Raw genomic sequence first — 21,659 nt, 5'->3', positions numbered from 1 at the left:
TTTTCTAGCCATCACCCACGCGGTCAAAAGAAGGCCATAGTTAAAGGCCAATTTGTCAGGGCAGCGAGAATGTGCAGTACGTTGGATCTTTTCTATGATGAGTGTAATGTTTTGACTGACATGTTTCTGAAGCGAAATTACCCTTATAAATTTGTACAAGATATATTGGATGAAGTAGCCACAAAAAGAGAGAATGGTTTTTTTAGGGCTATTTTGTCAATAAATATAGTGGAGGTTGATTTAACAAATACCTCTCCATATGAAATGAGGTTGGACAATGAGAATAATGTGTCCTCTGAAGGAACAAGATTTGACCCGTCTCTTAGTTACATTACTACATTTAGCTTTAATTCTAGAGAGATTGTTTCAATTATTAAGAAAAATTGGGATTTCATTTTGGACAATCCCTTGTTAGTTAAAAAATTTGGTACTTGCCCCAAATTTGTGTTTAAGAGGAACAAAAATTTAAAGGAATTATTGCAGACCAACAACTCTGATAAAAGTTTTAACAGGAAATTGGGGATGTACTTGTGTGGTTTTTGTAACAGATGTAATGTTATAAGGGTGGGACAAACTTTCACAGTAAGGGGCAGAAAATACACCATCAGAATGCCCCTTAATTGTGAAAGTAAAGCAGTTGTTTACATTGCTCTTTGTAACTGCTGTCCATCTTTCTATATTGGAAACGGACCGCAGGTTACGTGATCGACTTCTACGAGCATTTTATGCGCCATGAGAACAAAAAATGCTAATAATGCTCTTTCCAAGCATGTAATAGATTTTCCAGGACACAGTTTTTCCTTTATGGCAATAGATCAAATTTTTCCATCTATTAGAGGGGGTCCTTTCCCATTATTGCTGGAATTGAAAGAATTGGAATGGCAGTTTAGAACTGATGCCTTCCATGCCCCAGGTCTAAATGACAACTGCAACATTTTACCTGTTCTAAAATTAAGGAGCTACTACTCTTGACTTTTAGTCATTATGAATTAATATGCCTGGCATATTCTGTATTGTTTATTTTTCTGATGATTTTTAAAGTAATGTAGAATATTTATATATTTTTTTGGTGTGTATAGAGATAGAATTAACTAGTATTGATTAATAGTACTGCCTAGGATTTATTGTTTTGCACCAATAATAATAACATTTGATATATGTTGAAACGTTTTTAAAAAATGTGTTCCCTTTTAAAAAATGGTTTTTTTAGTGACATAATTTCCTTAGAGTATTTAAGCTTGTTTGATTGCTTATTGTTATTTGATCTCTGAAGAAGCCAAGCTAGTTTAGCAAAGTACGCTTAATAATAAAATTTGCGTTCAGCTTTTACCACTGAGTACGGAGAAGTTTGTTTTGCTGGAGCAAGGTTCTGTGGCAGTGTTTTTCGTTCTTACAAGTTTGTCTTCTTTTTTACGTTTTACAATGGATAGGGATGTCAATTATGCAACAGTTGTGAGACATACGGTTATGTAATAATATTGCACAATGTTGTGCAGAATGCATTCTGCTGTCCTCAGGCCGTATAGCTGTAGCAGGCCTCACTGCCTGTAGCTCAGTCCCACAGCGTTTAATCACCACATGACATATACCGGCACTGCTTGCTGTCTGCAATGCCACACACTACAACCTACATACATATGTGCACATAGCAGCCTTCAACAACATACATATGTCCAGCCTTCACTAACAGTTGCAGTATGTCCCTTGCCCTATGCAAATGTGCATGTACATATAGATACGGACTGCGGCCACATATGGATGGTTCACGGTATGTAGAGTACCCTTCAGACACATCATTTGGATGTCAGCAAATACATATCTGTTACATACCTTACCTTTGTATTCTTCACCTCCGTCTGTTGTAGGTGTTGATTGTTCTTGTGTTTGTTGTTTTTTTTTTTTTTTTTTCTGGTTTTGGTTTCCTGTGTGTGTTGGTCTTTCTTTTCAGTGTCTGTCTCCTACTGCCTGTTTGTATCTGTCTGTCTGTCTGTCTCTGTCTCTCTCGCGTTCTCAATCTCTCTCTCCCAGTTGGTGCATTGATATTATTGCATGTGTGGACAGCAGATACAGGCTGCTTTTCTAGGTATCTGCACATGTGCATGTGATGGCCTCTGCACCAATTGGTGCCCACCATTTAGTAATTGCATGCAGCCTGCTGTGTGGTAATTGCAGTTCTCACTGTGATTTCAGGACACTGCTATAAAATGATAGGTTAGGTAGGCGTAGCCCTTTCAGTTTTGCAAGGTGGGGACCATGCTTGTTTGCTGTGGACACTGTTGTGTCAGTCAGAAGGTTGGTATATGTCTCATATCTGAAGCTGGGTTGTAGCCAGTGAAATGCATGTTGTACTGAAACCTGACTGTTGCTTCTTCCAGTACACTCTTCTCAGTGTGTAAGTTTACTCACACCTCCTAATGCTAACACTGGATACATGGGAGTATGTACTTTCTTTTGGAATTAGAAAATTAACTGGCATACAACAGTAGTTATTGCAATGTATTCCTATGGCTTTCCTGTTTACCCTTTACATTCACTCCTTGTAATGCATGTTATATTTCTTTCAGCACCAAGTTATTGTATATCTGTTGTGGCTTAGTGGTACGTCATGCAGACTGGTGAGTGCAAGGTGTGGGGTTTGAGACTGACAAGGATATTTTATTTTGCTGCTGAGCAGTACAAGGGCCTTGTCATACAGAGTGACTAAGGCACTTTTAAGCAGTTGTAAGCGGGTTTGCGGGACGCTTAGCGATGCTAAGCTTAGCTTATTGTATTTTAGCAATACTAAGCTAAGCTTGGCTTAGCTTATATCTTATCAATGCTAAGCTAAGCGCACACATGCACACACTGGTGCAAACACGCTTACTACTGTTTACAAGTGCTCACTCCCGCTAACCCCCGCGCTCATTTCTTTGACAGAAAAGTAAATGGGGAGATAGGAATGTGGTGATAAAGGGTGCACAAAGTGGGGAAGACAGTAGGGAAACCAGCTTGGGATGTACACGATGGATGTGGAGAAGGTCCATAGCTGCCCATTTCTTTACCAGCAACAGCTGTGCGTATGCAATACATTAGATGGGATATTTGAAACCTTACACCCCTGAGAGAGGGGTGAGGACAACTAAGTATGTTGTACTACCAATTATGAATATCAGGCACATGCACTGTTTGTGAACTGCTATACTGTCATTAGTACGTTACTCACTTCTGAACAGTTTGTGGTTTGTTTGTGTTGACATTAGCACAGTCTGCTCAGGAGAACTGGACATATTTTTGTACTGTGTATGCCTACCTACACCCTTGGTTGTGCCTGACTACACAGGTATATAGTACCTTTGGGTAGGGGTGCAGAACTGTAGAGTGCATTATTTATTATCGTGTGATGTTTATCTTGCTGAACATGCAGAGTTGCTGTGTACCTGTAAGTCTATAAAGGCTAGTAATCTGAGTAGCTCCCACCTGTGGACATATCCAGATGGTAGACAGAGGTTAGCCTAGTATTCATTGACTGTGCACCACACCAGTCTTTTCAGCACCTGAACAATGGCATTCTCACAGGTGGTTGCTAATAGTACATGGCTACATCCTTTGATATTTCTGTGTTGTACTCCTACATAAGGGCATGCTTGTGGAATTCATTCTACAGCTACACGCAGAGTGTGTAACAGCAGACAGGCTGATATGCCTGTGTGTTTCTGACACTTCCAGGCCTCAGATACTCTCAGGTATATATTTGAACAGTCTCAAGGAAAGGTACATATCAGTGGGATACACCTGTGATATATTTCAGATATTTTTCAGTTGAGACTTTGGGGTATTCGGAGCATATGTATTACTACACCATTTCTGACGTGCAAGCAGTGTCTACTCTCACTTATTGACATTTATCATTAAGTGGGATTCCCCACCTTTCTGCCTACTTTTAGTACATTTCACAGGGAGTCAGAGGGGCACCGCTAACATTTGTTTGCAAATCAGGGACATCCCTGTAAATCAGTCACAGTTGGGAGGTCTGGCCTCTGACCTATTCAGATATGCCAGTGTTTATCCTGCTCTGATACTGTGTGGGGTTTGTAACGTGCTACTGTAACATTATTCCCTACTAGCATGGCTGCTTCTCTTATCACACTCATGTAATGCAATTCCACAACAATTGCTGGTAAAGATCCACAGAACAAGCTTTGTGTTATGGCCTTCCTATTTTCCCTTTACATTCACTCATTGTAACGCATGATATATTTCTTTCAGCACCAAGTTCTTCTATATCTGCTGTGGCTTAGTGGTACTTCATGCAGTCTGGTGAGTCCAAGATCTGGGGTTCGAGACTGACAGGAGTATTTTATTTTTCTGCTAAGCAGTACATGGGCCCTGTCATACAGAGTGACTAAGGCACTTTTAAGCAGTTGTAAGCGGGTTTGCGCGACTTTTAGCAATACTTAGCTAAGCGCACACATGCGCACACTTGCACACCCCCGCTTACTACTGCTTAAAAGTGCTTACTCCCACTAACCCCCGCTCTAATTTCTTTGAAAGAAAAGAAAATGGGGAGATAGGAAAGTGGTAAAAAAGGGGGCACAAAGAGGGAAAGACATTAGGGAAACCAGCTGAGATGTGCAGGAAGGGTGTAGGGAAGGCCCATAGATGCCCATTTCTTTACCAGCAACAGCTGTGCATATGTTCGTAATTTGGTGTGAAATTTGCAACCTTCCACCCCTGAGAGAGGGGTGAGGACAACAGAGTATGTTGTAATGCCAATTATAATTCTCAGTTTACATGTTTGGTGGACATGTGTGCGAAATGTGCAGCTATGTATGGGGCGTAATTTTTTGTGGGAACAGATTGCCCTTTTTTTTAATTTTTTTTTTTCAGGTGAGAGTGGAATGTGAGGTAGGGAATGTAGGTATATTTGGGGAGGTAAACAGACAAGACAAACAAGATGTATACAGGGGCGGTATTTGACACATGGGGTGGGTGAACACAGTTGACGGGGAAGGTTGTTTGGAAATCGCAAGCCCATGAGCCCACAGATGGTAACAGTGGAACTGAAATCCCCACCCATGGGCAGTCACCACTGCACCTTCACAGCCCCGAGGGTGACTGTGCTGGGGGTTGAGTAGGACGGGCAGGCTCACCCGAGAGACGCACCACTCTCGCCTCAAGCTGGCGTAGGGGATCAGCGACTGAACACTGGATCTCCCTACGCACCACAGCCCGGACCCTTCGAAGGGTGACAGTTGGCCCTTCTCCATGCAGCTTGCAGGGGGACGAGCCCCATCCCCTGCAGCTCTTCCACCCGAAGGTGGCACAGGACCAATGGAGGAGGGGAGCCCTGGCTGGGCACCGGAGCTGCTGGTGCCAGGTGCACTCGCCAACTGAGGAGGGACAGGTGGGTCCGCTGGGACCGGCCTTCCCATATGTTCTGTAATTAGGTGTGCTTAATTAGAACATAAACAACAGCATTCCAGATTAGTTGTAACAACATGCAGTAATATTCCCATTAACCCAGTGCACCAAGGTTCCAACTGTTGAACAGCAAGCATAACACATGTATATATTGAACGACAGTGGATATTCCAACAGCATGCAGGGATGTTTGGTAGCAACAGGCCATCATGAACGGGGTGTTTGAACAGGGCACATGCATCAACATGAATGCAAATATTTATAAAACAATAGGACATATGTCCCAAAAAATACTTAAGATTACGCATACCCATTGAGGTGTGGAATTGCATGGTTTATGCACAAACAGTAGGGTGTAAAAAAGAACCTCAGTTAACATGTTATAATTACTTTTACTCTACACTACATTCCTAGTGACTGCAACTGTATATTCCCTACATGTATTATTACACTTGCCACCATGCATTAGGTTGGGTAATGGGTTTGGCTAGTTCAATATATACTTGACCTATATCTGACATACTAACTGTCCAAGATGCTGGTGTTACTGCTACTTATTTCATGATTGCTTTTATATTTCTTTATCTACATTGGATGTTTTCACATGACATTTTCACTTCAATTTGTACAGAACCCTGCATTTATGGAAGCACACTCACATTTCTGGGGAACATATTAGTATGCTACTCGTGTGCAAGATTTACTTATGCATGCCAGCCAGTAACTGACTGTTGAGGACTGTATATATGCTTCACAGCTACTAGCACTTCCAACACCCACGTTAGATGGGACTGCAGAACTCTGGGTTGCCAGCACTTGTTAAAACAGTACTATTTGTATAATGCAAGGGTACAACAACAATTCAAACTAAGTGACACACACACACTCCGGGTTTTAAACCTTTATTACTGACATTACACACTTTTCCACAGACTCACTCCTTTATTTGTTGTAACAGTGCATATGGAAAACATATTCAAGACAGATTAGACCTTCATTAATGGGTTAGAACACACTCTTTCAGCCTCAGTCACTTATGTTATATGACAGTACCTGCAGAGATTTTATTCCAGACATATGTTACCTTTCTTAATGGGTTACTACGCTCTGTTTCTAGCTGTATGAATTGTCGTATAACAGTACATGCAGAGGACTTATTCAGGCCATTTTATGGCTGTAGTATTGTACTACAACACTTTATTTCATGCTCTCTCTCCTATTTTATATAACAAAACATGCAAAAGAATCACTAACCTGCCTGGTGGCTCAGCCTTTGCAGCCTATCAGTATAGGCTTGCTGATTCGCAGCACGGTCACCTGCAGCTGTAAAGTAAATGAAGGGATATTGAGACATACCTATCCATTATACCAACTCGATTATCAATTCTTACATACTGCATTCCATGGCTACATACTCAGTCGTGGGGCATCCCGCATCCCACGGGCCTCCTGGATCCATTGGTTCAAGTGGTCCTCCTTCTGTCTCTTCAGGTCTGCATGGTGGTGACGAACCTGCTCACCTGTGCGAGGAACGCCTGTGGCACTGGTGAGGTCATGAGCTAACCGGTTCCAAGCCTCAGCCTTGTATTCCGTCCCTTGGAACTGGCCCTGCAGGAGTCTGGACTCATGACGGTGGACAAGGAGCCAAACCATGTATTTCGACTCCTCGATGCCCCAACGCTGCGCTCGGAAGCGTGACCCCTCTCCTGCACCTGCCATTCTGACTGAAAATGTGAGCTACAATCAGTTATGGTGAGTATTCCCACCTATGGGACTTAAATATGCTGCATTTCCCGCACTTTTTTGTGATTGGCCATTTTTGAGAATTCTAAGCTGACTGCAGACCTGCTTAGTAATGGTTAATCTACCATTTCTAAGTATATGTATGTTAATAGTGGCTTTTTCTCCTAAGCTGTCATGGCTTAGTGGTTCTGTGCTTTGATTATGATGCACAGGGTCCTGTGTTCGAACCTTGTCATTCTTTTACTTTATTACTGTCTAGACAGGCTAGGGGGTGTGGGTGCGTTTAAGCAACTTAACTCTACGTTGCTCCCTGCTGCCCTACAGTGCCCTGGTTGGCGCGGCGCGCACGTCCGCGCAAACACATTGCGCTGGGTAAAGCGCTTTTAAACTTTGGGCAACTCTATTGCGCTGGGTAAAGTGCTATTAAACTATGGGCAACTCTGTTTAGCTGGGTAAAGCGCTATTAAACTATGGGCACCTCTGTTTAGCTGGGTAAAGCGCTATTCAACTATGGGCACCTCTGTTTAGCTGGGTAAAGCCCTGCTTAAGAGCAGGCTATTATATATCTGGATCCTTTAAAAATATATATTTTGTTCACTGATACATTGGCCATGTCACTGCTTTTAATAATATTTTAATCATATATGTCTGGTATTATTTCAAATAATGATTTAAAACATAAATAAGAAGGGGAGTGGTGGGACTCGAACCGTGAATGCCTCCTCTTTGTGCGTACGCTCTACCATTACACTATTGCTATTTGGCTTAGTTTGCATAAGTAGTTCTTATATGCTCTTCAATGTCCAATTGCTAACTGTGGTTAAGCAATGGGCACACATGCGCAAACAAGTGCAAATACGGGCAACTATATCGGGGATTAAAAAAATAAAATTAATTTTTTACGTTTTATAACTGTGATGGGGGTTTACAGTGTCAAGGAGTGTGGTGTTGGGTGCAAGTACATTTGAGCGAACTCGTTCTTGTCTGTTGACATTATGCTTTTTAAAACCTTGCAGGGGCGTGGACTTTTAGACTGCTCGGCAGTCGGACACGCCCCCTGATTTCCTACTCAGTCCGTGTAAGAGTTACGGATGAGTCAGCGTTTTCTCATGAATATTCATGGCACGCTGACATCATACCGTTCAACTGCAGCCTCTGAGTAAGACATATTAAGTCTTACACGGAGGTTTCTTGAATCCAGGGATATGTCTAGTTAACAAAAATGTTCTAATAATATATGTTTAGGTAGTATAGTTGCTAAGATATGCCAGTTTGTGAAAATTTAACGAACAATAATTTGTGGTTTGTATGCATTATAACATATGTTATAGCATTTGTGGAAAAATTATGAATGCATGGAGTATTATCACTATACAGAATTCTTCTGATACTGATAACATTGCTATTTGTACAATTTGAACAGCTTTTTTGTTCACAAAATATTTACTTTTGTTTATTTTATGCTTTTTAAGTTTTTTTTCAGAAAATGTTCTGGAATGCAAGATAGGTGTTAATGAGTTCAATATACTAGGGTCACACAAACCTGAAAAAAGGGCAAAAACTCGACTTATGTAAAGGTTGCTATAATGACGGACTATACTGCAGTAGTAACTGTTGAGCACTCGTGTATGTATGTGTGTGTTTACATATATTTTATATATATATATATATATATATATATATATATATATATATATGTCTGTGCGTGTTTGTGTGTGTGAGTGTGTGTGCGTATATATATATATATATATATATATATATATATATATATATATATAGACAGATAGATGACAAGCTTAATATAAGATTTATAAAGTGCTTTGATGTGACATAAATTGTGTGATAAGGAGTCTAGTTTTAGAATATAGAACTCTGACAAAGTTGCTGGAAAATTTGTAAACGTTCAAGTATATATATATTTTTTACAGGATGTGCTCTATTTATCGCCTGGGCAACACTGTATCGATGTGCTTTAGATATAATGGTTTGGAATGCTGTGTTCCTAGTCGTCAACTTCATGCATTGTATATACTTATTGTACAAGAAGAGGCCGGTAAGTATAGAACTCTAAAGTCTAAAATTAGCTGTTGTGTTTGACATTATTATCTTTTACTCATGTAACAGTCATGCTGCAAAAGGGCAGACAAGATGGGAGACAAACTTCTGCACAGTGGATTGAGGTGCAGAAAAATAAATAAAAACAAATGATAATCTACATTTTGGCACTTAAATAATGTATATAAAAATGCAGTCAGAATAGCAAAACAAATTTTGCAATAATAACAAGCTTATTGTTTGTTATATTTATTGTATGAAATGCACTATTATTTGTTGCTACCCCCTCTTTTAGGCCCATACCTCTCATTTCATATCCCAGGAGTGGCTTCAGTGTTCTCAACATTGTGGCATGGACCTGCAAGTGCACGTTAATAGTGTTACCATAGAAGTATTTTGCTCAAGGAGTACAGGGTTTTATCTCTAATGCCTGTGCAGCTTTGTTTTATGTTAAGAGATGCTAGCACTCTTAGTAATCATATCCTACTGATTTAAGAAAAGCGAATTTAGTGTACCAAATAATATACAGGCTGCTATTTTTTCCAGTGTATCAATTATGCCAGGTTTATGCAGTGTGGCTTCCTAGCAGACTGAAACAGTGGAGGATAGGGATCTGATGACTGGAACTGTGCTTGAAAATGTCCTGAAACCTTTAAAAATACAGTGAATGCTGTGCTTTATTTGCTGTGTTTCAAATCTGACAATTAAATCATTATAAACTGTGAGATTTACAGCTTTATGTGTCCTAAGTTTTCAAGGGGTACTATTTGCAAAGATAACCATTTGAAATGTCAGAACCTGCTAGGGCAAGTCTTGAAATGTGGAGATTAAATGGCATAAAGATTGAACTTGCAAACTAAGTCTGCGATGCTGTTTGTTGGAATATTCTCTTTTCTCCAAGATTTGATGATCTCAGAGTTGGTACAGTATGTATAACTTCAAGGGGTGTGGGAAGGCTTGCCTCTCACATGAGGGGGCGTGCAGGGGGGACTTGCCCCCCTGCAAAAATAAGATTAAAGGAGGACAGCAATTTTCAATATTCACTCTTTTGTGTTTTGTATCTTTTTTTTTTTTTTTGGATTATCTGCACTGAACATTTCGATTGCTGACATTTCAGTAGGGAATTGTTTGCAGGAGGGTTCTTCATGCATAAAAAGGTGTGTGGGTTTGTACATCTTGCTCTTCAGCAAAGCTTGTTTCATGTGTTTTGTGGGCTGCCTGTTTGATTACTTTGATTTCTTGCACCTAGACGAAAATTTCATTGTGACTATCAGTTGCTTTTGGTGCCCTTCCTCAGTCTCCAGATCCCTGACACTAACTGAAATATGCCACATAGAAATATGATCACACACATGAGACAGGCTTCCTTCAGAGTAAACTGTTAGTCAGGAGGCTTTTTTTTACTGAAAAATACAAAAATGCCACCAAAAGGTAGTAATACAAAATATTACAGGAAAAAAGTAATGCTAAGGAATATGACAGTGTGCTACAACAATATTGTGGACAACCAATACCAATTTAAATCCTCAGACAGGCCCATGTTAACAGATCAACACTTTTTTCTGTGAATACAGATTGAGCAAAAAAAAACTGGAGAAACAGCTTTCAGCAACAGTAGAGATTTATTATTTCTCCACTGTTGTGTGACATTGGTATATACTAAGTTTGGGGGCAGTGTTGTCCCAAAAATGGGGGTGCAGGGGGCTTTCCTTCTGCAAAAACAAATTTCCTCTGAAATTTGTCAAAGTATTTTTTAAGAGTCTTCAATGTATCAACATAAATCCCCTCAGCCATCAACAAAATCTGACAATCTACCTTAAAGTGCTGTACTAGAACAATTTTAGGCAGAACACAACAAAAAGTAACTTGAGTTCTAAAAGCAACCACTCGGGTGAAAGGTAAAATGTTAGCTCCTAAATGAAAACTTACTTTTTCACTCCAAAATTATTTAAAACTTTATAAGTTCTAATACAGAAATAATGACACCCGAGTACTGTACAACATTCTAAAAACAACTATAATTCCAGGTTTTACACAGCAAGTAGAACAACGTAACAACTACTGCTTTTACTTTCTTGCATTTTTTTCTAAAAAAAGTTTACAAAGCATATACTTCTGCAAACATGTCTGACAGATTGTCACAGCATTTTCAGCTACAGCAACAGCCACAGTATAGACTTCATGCTTTGATACCTAAACTGGTGCACAATTTGTTACATCTCCCCTTCCTTTTTATTAAGGATACTAGTTATACTACTTATTCTTTTAATTGTTTATTTGATAAATATGGTAAATGAACTAATACAAAGAGTCCCTCTTCAGCCATGACCATGGTGCTGAAAAAGAGAACAATACAGTGCTCATATGAAAGACAAACACAACATAACAATATCAACTATTTTTCAAACAAAAAATGTGTTTCTGAAACTAGTGTATTAACATAAATCACACAGCTTAAGTAAAGTCTTCACTGATGCATTCACATTATCATTATAAACTGTGAGATTTACAGCTTTATATGTCCTAAGTTTTCAAGGGGTACTATTTGCAAAGATAACCATTTGAAATGTCAGAACCTGCTAGGGCAAGTCTTGAAATGTGGAGATTAAATGGCAGAAAGATTGAACTTGCAAACTAAGTCTGCGATGCCGTTTATTGGAATATTCTCTTTTCTCCAAGGTTTGATGATCTCAGAGTTGGTACAGTATGTATAACTTCAAGGGGTGTGGGAAGGCTTGCCTCTCACATGAGGGGGAGTGCAGGGGTGACTTGCCCCCCTGCAAAAATAAGATTAAAGGAGGACAGCAATTTTCAATATTCACTCTTTTGTGTTTTGTATCTTTTTTTTTTTTTTTTTGGATTATCTGCACTGAACATTTCGATTGCTGACATTTCAGCAGGGAATTGTTTGCAGGAGGGTTCTTCATGCATACAAAGGTGTGTGGGTTTGTACATCTTGCTCTTCAGCAAAGCTTGTTTCACGTGTTTTGTGGGCTGCCTGTTTGATTACTTTGATTTCTTGCACCTAGACGAAAATTTCATTGTGACTATCAGTTGCTTTTGGTGCCCTTCCTCAGTCTCCAGATCCCTGACACTAACTGAAATATGCCACATAGAAATATGATCACACACATGAGACAGGCTTCCTTCAGAGTAAACTGTTAGTCAGGAGGCTTTTTTTTACTGAAAAATACAAAAATGCCACCAAAAGGTAGTAATACAAAATATTACAGGAAAAAAGTAATGCTAAGGAATATGACAGTGTGCTACAACAATATTGTGGACAACCAATACCAATTTAAATCCTCAGACAGGCCCATGTTAACAGATCAACACTTTTTTCTGTGAATACAGATTGAGCAAAAAAAAAAACTGGAGAAACAGCTTTCAGCAACAATAGAGATTTATTATTTCTCCACTGTTGTGTGACATTGGTATATACTAAGTTTGGGGGCAGTGTTGTCCCAAAAATGGGGGTGCAGGGGGCTTTCCTTCTGCAAAAACAAATTTCCTCTGAAATTTGTCAAAGTATTTTTTAAGAGTCTTCAATGTATCAACATAAATCCCCTCAGCCATCAACAAAATCTGACAATCTACCTTAAAGTGCTGTACTAGAACAGTTTTAGGCAGAACACAACAAAAAGTAACTTGAGTTCTAAAAGCAACCACTCGGGTGAAAGGTAAAATGTTAGCTCCTAAATGAAAACTTACTTTTTCACTCCAAAATTATTTAAAACTTTATAAGTTCTAATACAGAAATAATGACACCCGAGTACTGTACAACATTCTAAAAACAACTATAATTCCAGGTTTTACACAGCAAGTAGAACAACGTAACAACTACTGCTTTTACTTTCTTGCATTTTTTTCTAAAAAAAGTTTACAAAGCATATACTTCTGCAAACATGTCTGACAGATTGTCACAGCATTTTCAGCTACAGCAACAGCCACAGTATAGACTTCATGCTTTGATACCTAAACTGGTGCACAATTTGTTACATCTCCCCTTCCTTTTTATTAAGGATACTAGTTATACTACTTATTCTTTTAATTGTTTATTTGATAAATATGGTAAATGAACTAATACAAAGAGTCCCTCTTCAGCCATGACCATTTCTATGTGGCTGCTGGTCCTTTGGTGGCATCCTCCACAGGTGTGCTGTAACCCCAGCTTCTCTGTCACTTATTGATGTTACTTTGGTTAGCCATTTCTGTCTTGTACAATGTGTGTCTTTTATCTGCTTTGGAGTACAGAACCATTTGGCCATGACACTGCTCCTCACATTAACACAGCAGCTCTGTTTTGCTATTTAGCCTTTTCCTCAGTGTGTCGGCGCTGTGCTTAGCCTAATCTATATCTGATTACCTGTCATTTAGCATTGTACTAGTGCAGAATGCATGTCTGTGAATTCCAGCTTTACTGTTGTACACTGTTAGAAGCATTATATGCATTAGAAAGAAGGATTATCTGCTCAGGGAATTATTTTTTAAGGGAGTTGACTTAATTAATATTTTAAACAATTATTTTCAGATATATTTCAAGGAGATCTCTGTTTAGCATTTCATTCCATGAAATAACTCTTTTCAGTTTCATAAAACCATCAGTACACCAAGTATCCATTCTAAAGTCCTCAACCTTCATTGTCATATTAAAAGTACCAGTGGGTGTAATAGATACCTGTCTCAGCACATCCCCTGTGCCTGGAACAGATTCCCTCTATGTGTGAAGCAGAGCTTTCAAAATCAGACTTGATGAATAAATAGATTACTGTAAATTTATACCTGGAGTATGTGTAAATAGTTTTCTTACTAAGGGAAATTAGCATTCTCTTAATTAAAGTTATACATATATGTTTATATATATATATATATATACATATATATATATATATATATATATATATATATATATATATATATATAAATAAAATTATTATATATAATTTATATTTGTCTCTTACTGCTTTTTGTGTGTATTGTGACTGTGACAAAGGGAAATACTGCCAGCCCAGCTATCGGGAATTTTGTAAACAATTATATGCCATTTGTGGATATCAACATGATTCATATAAGATACTTGTGTTACAACTATATTAGAACTGTATGTCGTGTATATCTAACTTGTTTGTACAGATATGTGTAAAAAAGGTATTTTGTAAAGTACTGAGCTTAAAGATGTATTCACAGTGTGCACTGCTGGAAGAGAACAGAAGTGTACATAACCTATTGTAACTGTTTAAATATATATTTTAACAGTGGAAACTGGAACACAGGAGGTTAACTTCATTCCAACAAAACTTCAGAAAAATAGCTGGAATTAAATTATTTTATGACAGCAAGAGATACAATGTCTGTACTAGGGTGCTATCTTGTAGGAGAAATAATTACTAGGCTTGATATGTGGGAGTGTTTTATTGTTTTATGACTTTCAGAATCTGCCATAGATCTGCTGTCTTGGGTAGATACTATCAGTGGTTGTTTTGAGCCTGTGAACTAGGAGTCATATGACAAGCAATGATGCCATTTTGCAAGCTAGCCCAGCAGTAATATTTGAGATATTAATTTCAGGAGTCTCTGAGAGAGAGGCAGCATTCTGTATTCTGTCTTTGACCTGACAACATCAGCTAGAAGATCCACTCACCTCACATTTGCTTTGCTCTCTAAGTAAGTTAACTAGGGTATAGTAATTCTTAGATTTAGCCAGGACTATAGTGAATCATAGTTGAGACTGTCCTGCAATGTTGTTTTAAATATTTCCTGTGATTGTGAACTCTGATGTCACTGTAAATATATATATTATATTGTCTTGTTATTTTATTTATTATTATTATATGCTTAAACCTTTCATTGTGTCTGATCTGTGTAGAGATATTTAAGTTCTGAGTGTACTTGTATATTTATTTGGTGTCACTGTAGGCCACTCTTAATAGCCTTGCTCTTGGTCAAACTACCATTTGTATTGATAGTAACATTGCACAGTAAGACTGGACACCCTTCATTAAGGGCCTTAAAGTAGCTGATATGGAGTGACTGGTGGCAGTAGAAACTACCTTATATTCTGGGCAGAAGAGGGCATAGCTAGTAGACCTGTGCCAGCATTGCCGTGTGTGTGTGTGTGTGTGTGTGTGTGTGTGTGTGTGTGTGTGTGTGTGTGTGTAAATCAAACCTCAAAGAGTGTTTCTGTGTCAGCTACTTGGGCAGGGACATGAAGCACTGATTGGAAGCACTGGAGAGTCTTATTGGGGATCTAGAGAAAGAGGGAGAAGCCAGCCCTGGACTGACTGTGGTCTCTGTAAGCTCTTAAGGGAAATTGCACTTGATGCAGAAAGCTGCACCTGGAAGTACTGTGTATGTACTTGTCATCCTGTCAGTGTACATCCCCCACTGTGCCAGTAGTGAGGATTGAGGCTCCTTGATTACCGGTCCACTGGTGGGGCATCACAGTGACTACTAAGCTTCTCACTATTCCCCTGGGCTATAAGCTTTGTATATGTTATGAAATTATAATGTGACTGATGCCTTATTAGGATTTTTTTGATAATCCAATTAACAGTAGTTCTCGGTTTGATTTTATTGTTTGACTACTGAAAGATGTGACTTTATTATGTTTCTTCTCTGATTCTTCTACATCTGTTTAAGAAAAAAAACGACATCAGAATACAAAAAAAATCTGTGCAAGCAAATCACAAACCATGAGCTAGCAAAACTCAGTACAAGCTTAAAGATAGCTATTGCAGTGCGGTCATGTCCAACTCTTCTTGCCATATGTAGGTGACTAATTGGGACTTGACAAAACGGGATCAACAAATCAGGTCCCAATTAAATGTCGCACAACCATGCGCATTACCCATACATACACATACTCATACATGCATATTTACTCACAGACACATACACACACACACACACACACACATATATATATATATATATATATATATATATATATATATAATTTGGAGAATAAGGACAGAAAGGTGTGGCACTTGGATTTATACTAATTCTTTGAATTCCTGGAACAAAGAAAAACTGAAAGCTAAGAAGACTTACATTGAGGCAGACAGAATTTCAAATACATTGGTCAAAGTTATGCTTAAAAAGGGCAATGAAAGAACTTTCCTTCACATGGACGAGGAGCCTGTTCCAAAGCATGAGGATCCTGTGAGACCAATATCTGTCTTGCCAACATGTCTTATTTATGTCAAAAACAAAATTGAAATTTAAATCCTTGGATGTAATAGTTCCGATGCTGTTCATTTTGCTGATGTGCAAAGGGTCCATCAGAGCTGGATCGGAGGATGCCTTATATGCCAGGCATAGATCATCTCTTAGTAACCTGTAGGAGGCTGTATATAGAGATTGAGCTTTAAGGCAGTCTGTGAAGGACAATGTGTTTATACTCTGGTAAGCAACCATTTTGGGTATTCCAGCTGTTGCATACGTTAGTCATGTACATGCCAAAGGGGGCATTATACTCAATGATGGGTCTGATAAGGGCTAAACATATTGGCACTATGACCTCCTTGGACCTGGATGCAAAGCCCTTACTTCGTTTTATGTTATGTATTTCCTCTGAAGTGTGGGATCACATTTGAAAAAGGTTCTGCTGTAATCACCAAATAAGTAAGAATGTGTGATATAAGTGAGTCATTGTCTCCTAGGAATTCTACTTGGGACTCCATAATCTTCTTTTTTTTAAAACAGTTTTTATTGATTTTCATGAAATAAAATAATACAGGAAATATGATATATGAATATGCACAATATATGCCTTAATAACATCATAACATGGAACAATAATTATTTACAATGTCCATAACAGATATAATGTCATTGTTGTGATTACATTTTATCTAGTAGTTTTTCAAGTTTCAACCAAGTTACTTAGTGTTATCTGAGTAGTTCTTTCTGAAATAGTTTGCATCTCCCTATTACATGCAAGTTTAGCTAATAGTAAAAAATCTGTAAATGATAGGATTTTTTTACACTTCCAATTTGACATAATGATTTTTCTTGCAATTGCAAGTAGGACCAAAGAAGGTGCACCTGTATTTTGGGGATATGTGTTGGTATCGGTGCATTGAACAGTAATAATGAGTCAGATACTTCACACTTGTCTGACTACAATGCTTTTATGAAATTTCTGAACTCCATCCAGAATGGAGTTATTATTTTACATATAAGAAACATGTGTACCCAATCTGCACATAGTATTTCCTCACATCTCCAACATTTATTAAGATTATTTTTTATATCAAGTCCATCTTATGTGGGGTAATAAAGCTCCTGTGGATATATTTCCAAGTGAAGATTTTCGAAGAAGGGGATGATGTTGTGCTACTAATTGATTTAAGTACTAATTCTTTATCACTATCTGAAAAAATGGATTTGTTTATTCTCTCTGTGAAATTCCATGAGGAGTCCTCTGGGATTTGCAAATTGGTTCTTAAAGAGTTATATATACTTGACAATGATAGAATATTATTAACATGCAAAGTGTTTATTTCACAAAGAAGAAAAAGTATTTTAGGTAAAGGTGTTGTGCTGGTGATATGACATATTTTGAATTCATTAACTCTGTATTCTCTAAATATTTGTATGTTCAACCAGTTTTGCTTATGATATACCTGGCCATAAGAGAACATGGTTTGTGGATATTATTATTGCAGAGAAACTGGTGCCAGAAAACTAAGCCATTTTCTTCCATTACTTTTATTTTAGGTATGTTGAAAGAGTCCAGACAATTTTATTCTTGTTGGTATTGTAGAAATGTTCTTTGACAACAAGGAAGATTTTTTTTTATTTTCTGAGAACATATTATTGTCAATATTTGTGTCTATGTCAGATAATAAGATACTTACATGGATATTTTTCCAATTAGAACTATATTTGGAGTTTAACTATTGGCTCATCACATTAAGTATGGTCGATTTCGCATAGTTTTAAATTTGGGAATGCTATTCCCCACATCTTTCCAAGTTCTGTAGTGCCAAGCATGGCTGATTCATGGCTTTTGAGGAAACCACAGGAAATTTATTAACATAGAATTTAGTTGCTTCATTAACTTTTGGGATTGGGAGGCAATTAAAGTTTGGAAGTAGAACAAAATTTTGGGTAATATGATCATTTTTATTAATGACAGTCTTTCTTCTATCGTGAAATACATTTTATTCCATCTATTTAAAAATTCCTTAACTGTGGATAATAGGTATTTGTAATTTGTTTTTAAAGTGTTATTCCAGTTTGAATTTAGGTATATTCCTAAGTACTTAATGGTGTTATTTGCCCAGTTAAAATTGTTGTGTTTTTTTAGTAAAGTGTTTACTTTTATATTTATTAATAATGCTTCTGTTTTTGGTGTGATTAAAGATTAGGCCTGAAACCTCTTCAAAAACTTGCAGGGATTTTCTTATATGATCTATAGAGGAATCTATATTTCCAATTGTTAGCATGACATCGTCTGCAAAGACTTGTATTTTAGAAATGTAGCTTGGACTAACAGAAAATCCCCTTATATTAGAATTTGCTCTTATGAATTTAGCTAGAGGTTCTACTGATAGGGCAAATGATAAGGGGGAGAGTGGGCAGCCATGTTTAGTTCCTTTTAGAATGTTGAGCGGACCTGATAAAAAAGAGCCGATTTTGATGTATGATATTGAGTTAACATATAATCTGTTAATTATATCGATAAAGTCAGGGGAGAAGTTATATACTTCTAATACTTTAAATAAATAGGACCAGTTTATAGAGTCAAAAGCCTTGTTTAAGTCTAGGCTAATAATTGATAGTGCTTTTTTTTTCTTGTTAGCATGATCTACTAAGGAAAAGAGCCTGATAACATTGTCTTGTACTCTTCTATTTAGGTTGAAGTCTGTTTGATCATCACCTATTATGTTAGGCATCAGTTGATTTAATCTGATAGCTAGTATTGATGTAAAAATGTTATAGTCCACATTTAATAGTGAAACGAGACGATACCAAGTTACTATTTTGGGGTCTTTGCCCTGTTTTAGAATAGGGGAAATCATGGCATATTTCCAGGAAGAGAATGAGCTTATCTTTTTTCTGAATTCCTCAAAAGCTTGTAAAAGTATCTTCAATATATCGTCTGTGAATGCTTTATAAATTTCTCCTATTAATCCATCTAATCCTGAGGCTTTATTGTTCTTAAGGCTTTGAATCCTCTCTTTTAGTTCACTTAATGTTATTGGTTTGAGAAGTTTTGTATTCTGTTCTATTGATAGTTTGTTACCTATGTTCTCATTTAAGAAGTTATCTTTTGGGACGTTGTTATTAATATTTGGATTTGTGTTATTTATTTTTCATGATGTTTTCTGAAAGTCTCAAGAATATCTTCTAAATCTGTTACAATTTTAATTTTATTTTTAGTTTCATCAACAATTTCCCTTATATGTTTAACATTGGTTAAGTTTTTGATTTCACAGCTAATCTATGCATGCTTTTTGGGTTAACAGAGTAAGACTGTAATTTGATTCTTTCTACATTTATTGCCACTTTGTAATTAAGAATTTCCATGTAATCAAGGTTTAATGGTTTCAATTCTGTATTTGTGTTTGTCTTTATTATTTAGATTTCTTTTTAGTTCATCAATTTTTGATTGTATTCTCGATAGCGTACTATCCCATTCCTTTTGTTTAGGTACCAGGTTTTGATTTTACCAAAAATGTAAGATTTCAGTGCATCCCAGACAATAACTTCAGAAGTACTATCATTGTCATTTATGTCTAGAAATATTTTGATTTCTTTCAGTAACCATGCCTTAAACCCGGTTATCTTAACAATGTATGCTGGTATTCTTTGCTAATATACTAGATGACTAGATTTCATGTGGACTTTAAAGAAAATAGCATTGTGGTTGGACATTGGACAGGAGCTAATGAAAACTTCCTGAATTTTTGAGAATAAATAATCTGTAACCAATACCTTATCGATGGTAGTTTGTGTACCGAATCTGTATGAGTAATGTGTGTATTTTAGGGATTTGGGTTCTATTTTTTCTTAAATATCTCTTATATTTGAATTATTGATGAAGTTATTCAATCTTTTAGCAGGTGCAGATATCTTAAACTTATCACATTTAGTAGTGTCACTTCTGCAGAGAATACAGTTAAAATCACCTGCATATATTATTTCTCCCGTAGGTTTGATAGCAAGTAAGTCAAGATATTTATTCGCTGTTGTAGCACCGACACAGGGTATCCAATAAGTATTGGCTAATGTGATTAGTTTTTTTTATTTATTTCTATAATAATGATGCAGAACATGCCATTTTTGTCTGAATACGTGTCAATTATTTTAGGTACTGGTAGTGTTTTCCTCCATAATATCATGGTGCCTCTTCTTTTGCAAGTATAGAGTAGCCATCAAAAGGCATCCGATTCAAATCTTTATTATATGAGTTTCTTGCAAGAATGCAATATCTACTTTCTTAGTTTTCAAATATTGGGTTAAGCTTCCACTCTTTATAGGATTGCTGAGTCCATTTACATTTAAGGACAAACATTTATGTGAAAACATTCCTATAGATTGTGTTAGTAAAGATTCTGTTATGAACATAACATGAACACTGAGTATAACTGTAAAACATTTAAAACTATTTACAAGTCTAAACATGGAATATTTAATTCCTCGTTTAATGAGAAGTTCCTCAAAACCACCTTCGTCCATCCTAAGAACAGTAATCTGTGTCCGTTCTGTGCTACTGCCATTACAATAACTGTATAGAATGTAATAAGAAGTGAGAAAAATAAAAGACTACTCCTTAGAATTGTTACTGATTTGAGTAGTGAAATATCAAAGTGTGTGAAATTAAAGCTAATATGTTATTTGTGATAACTGAGTCTATATTAGATGAGCGAAAGTTCATCTTAGCGAACACTCACATGAGCGAAAATTGCAGAACTCGTAACCGCAATTGTGAGATTGCGGTACAGTGAAGATGGGAATATTTGCCCTTTCCTCACTGTAGTGCGATCTCATAGTAGGAATTTATATTTAACGGGGGGGGGTACAGCCCCCCACAATTGCAGTTTCGAGTTCCTGGAATTTCACTCATGTGAGCGTTCGATGAACTTTTGTTCATCTAATATAGACCTGTGATAATTATGTATATTGGAAGTAATTATCTTTGTACAACCAAATCAGAGAGTAATTTTAAAACAAAAGACCTAGTGTATTGTTATCGGAGTAGGAAAATAGTAATGCCTTTAGGTAGCTTATGTTTAGCTATGATTCTAAAAAGTTTTCCATCTAGAGTTAATAAAAAACATGGAACTATCAACAATTTTAAGTAAAAGCTATTAAGATTTAAACTTGAGAGCACAATAGCTATCCAAAAACTAGTAAGTAACTTTCTCTGTACGTTAATAAGAACAGGTATTGCAAGTCCTGGCAATAACAAATGAAGAAATTACTAATATCTGACTTCTGTACATATTATG

At 37.1% G+C, this 21,659-nt stretch overlaps 1 protein-coding gene across 4 annotated transcripts in view; it reads left to right on the top strand.

The window, feature by feature from the left end:
• The window catches only part of BVES (blood vessel epicardial substance), a 1,268,883-nt gene that overhangs the window by 662,478 nt on the left and 584,746 nt on the right, over nt 1–21,659 (top strand). For all 4 annotated transcript variants that reach the window (XM_044065172.1, XM_044065155.1, XM_044065163.1 and 1 more), the window contains one exon: nt 9,072–9,196. In XM_044065172.1, coding sequence (XP_043921107.1) covers nt 9,072–9,196 — 125 coding nt within the window. The remainder of the gene's footprint in view (nt 1–9,071; nt 9,197–21,659) is intronic.

This window comes from Protopterus annectens, chromosome 1.part0 (genome assembly GCF_019279795.1).
Source record: "Protopterus annectens isolate FY-2018-M chromosome 1.part0, PAN1.0, whole genome shotgun sequence".
Lineage (NCBI taxonomy): Eukaryota > Metazoa > Chordata > Ceratodontiformes > Protopteridae > Protopterus > Protopterus annectens.
The sequence above is the reverse complement of the archived record's forward strand: the minus strand, read 5'-3'. Positions and strand labels throughout refer to the sequence as shown.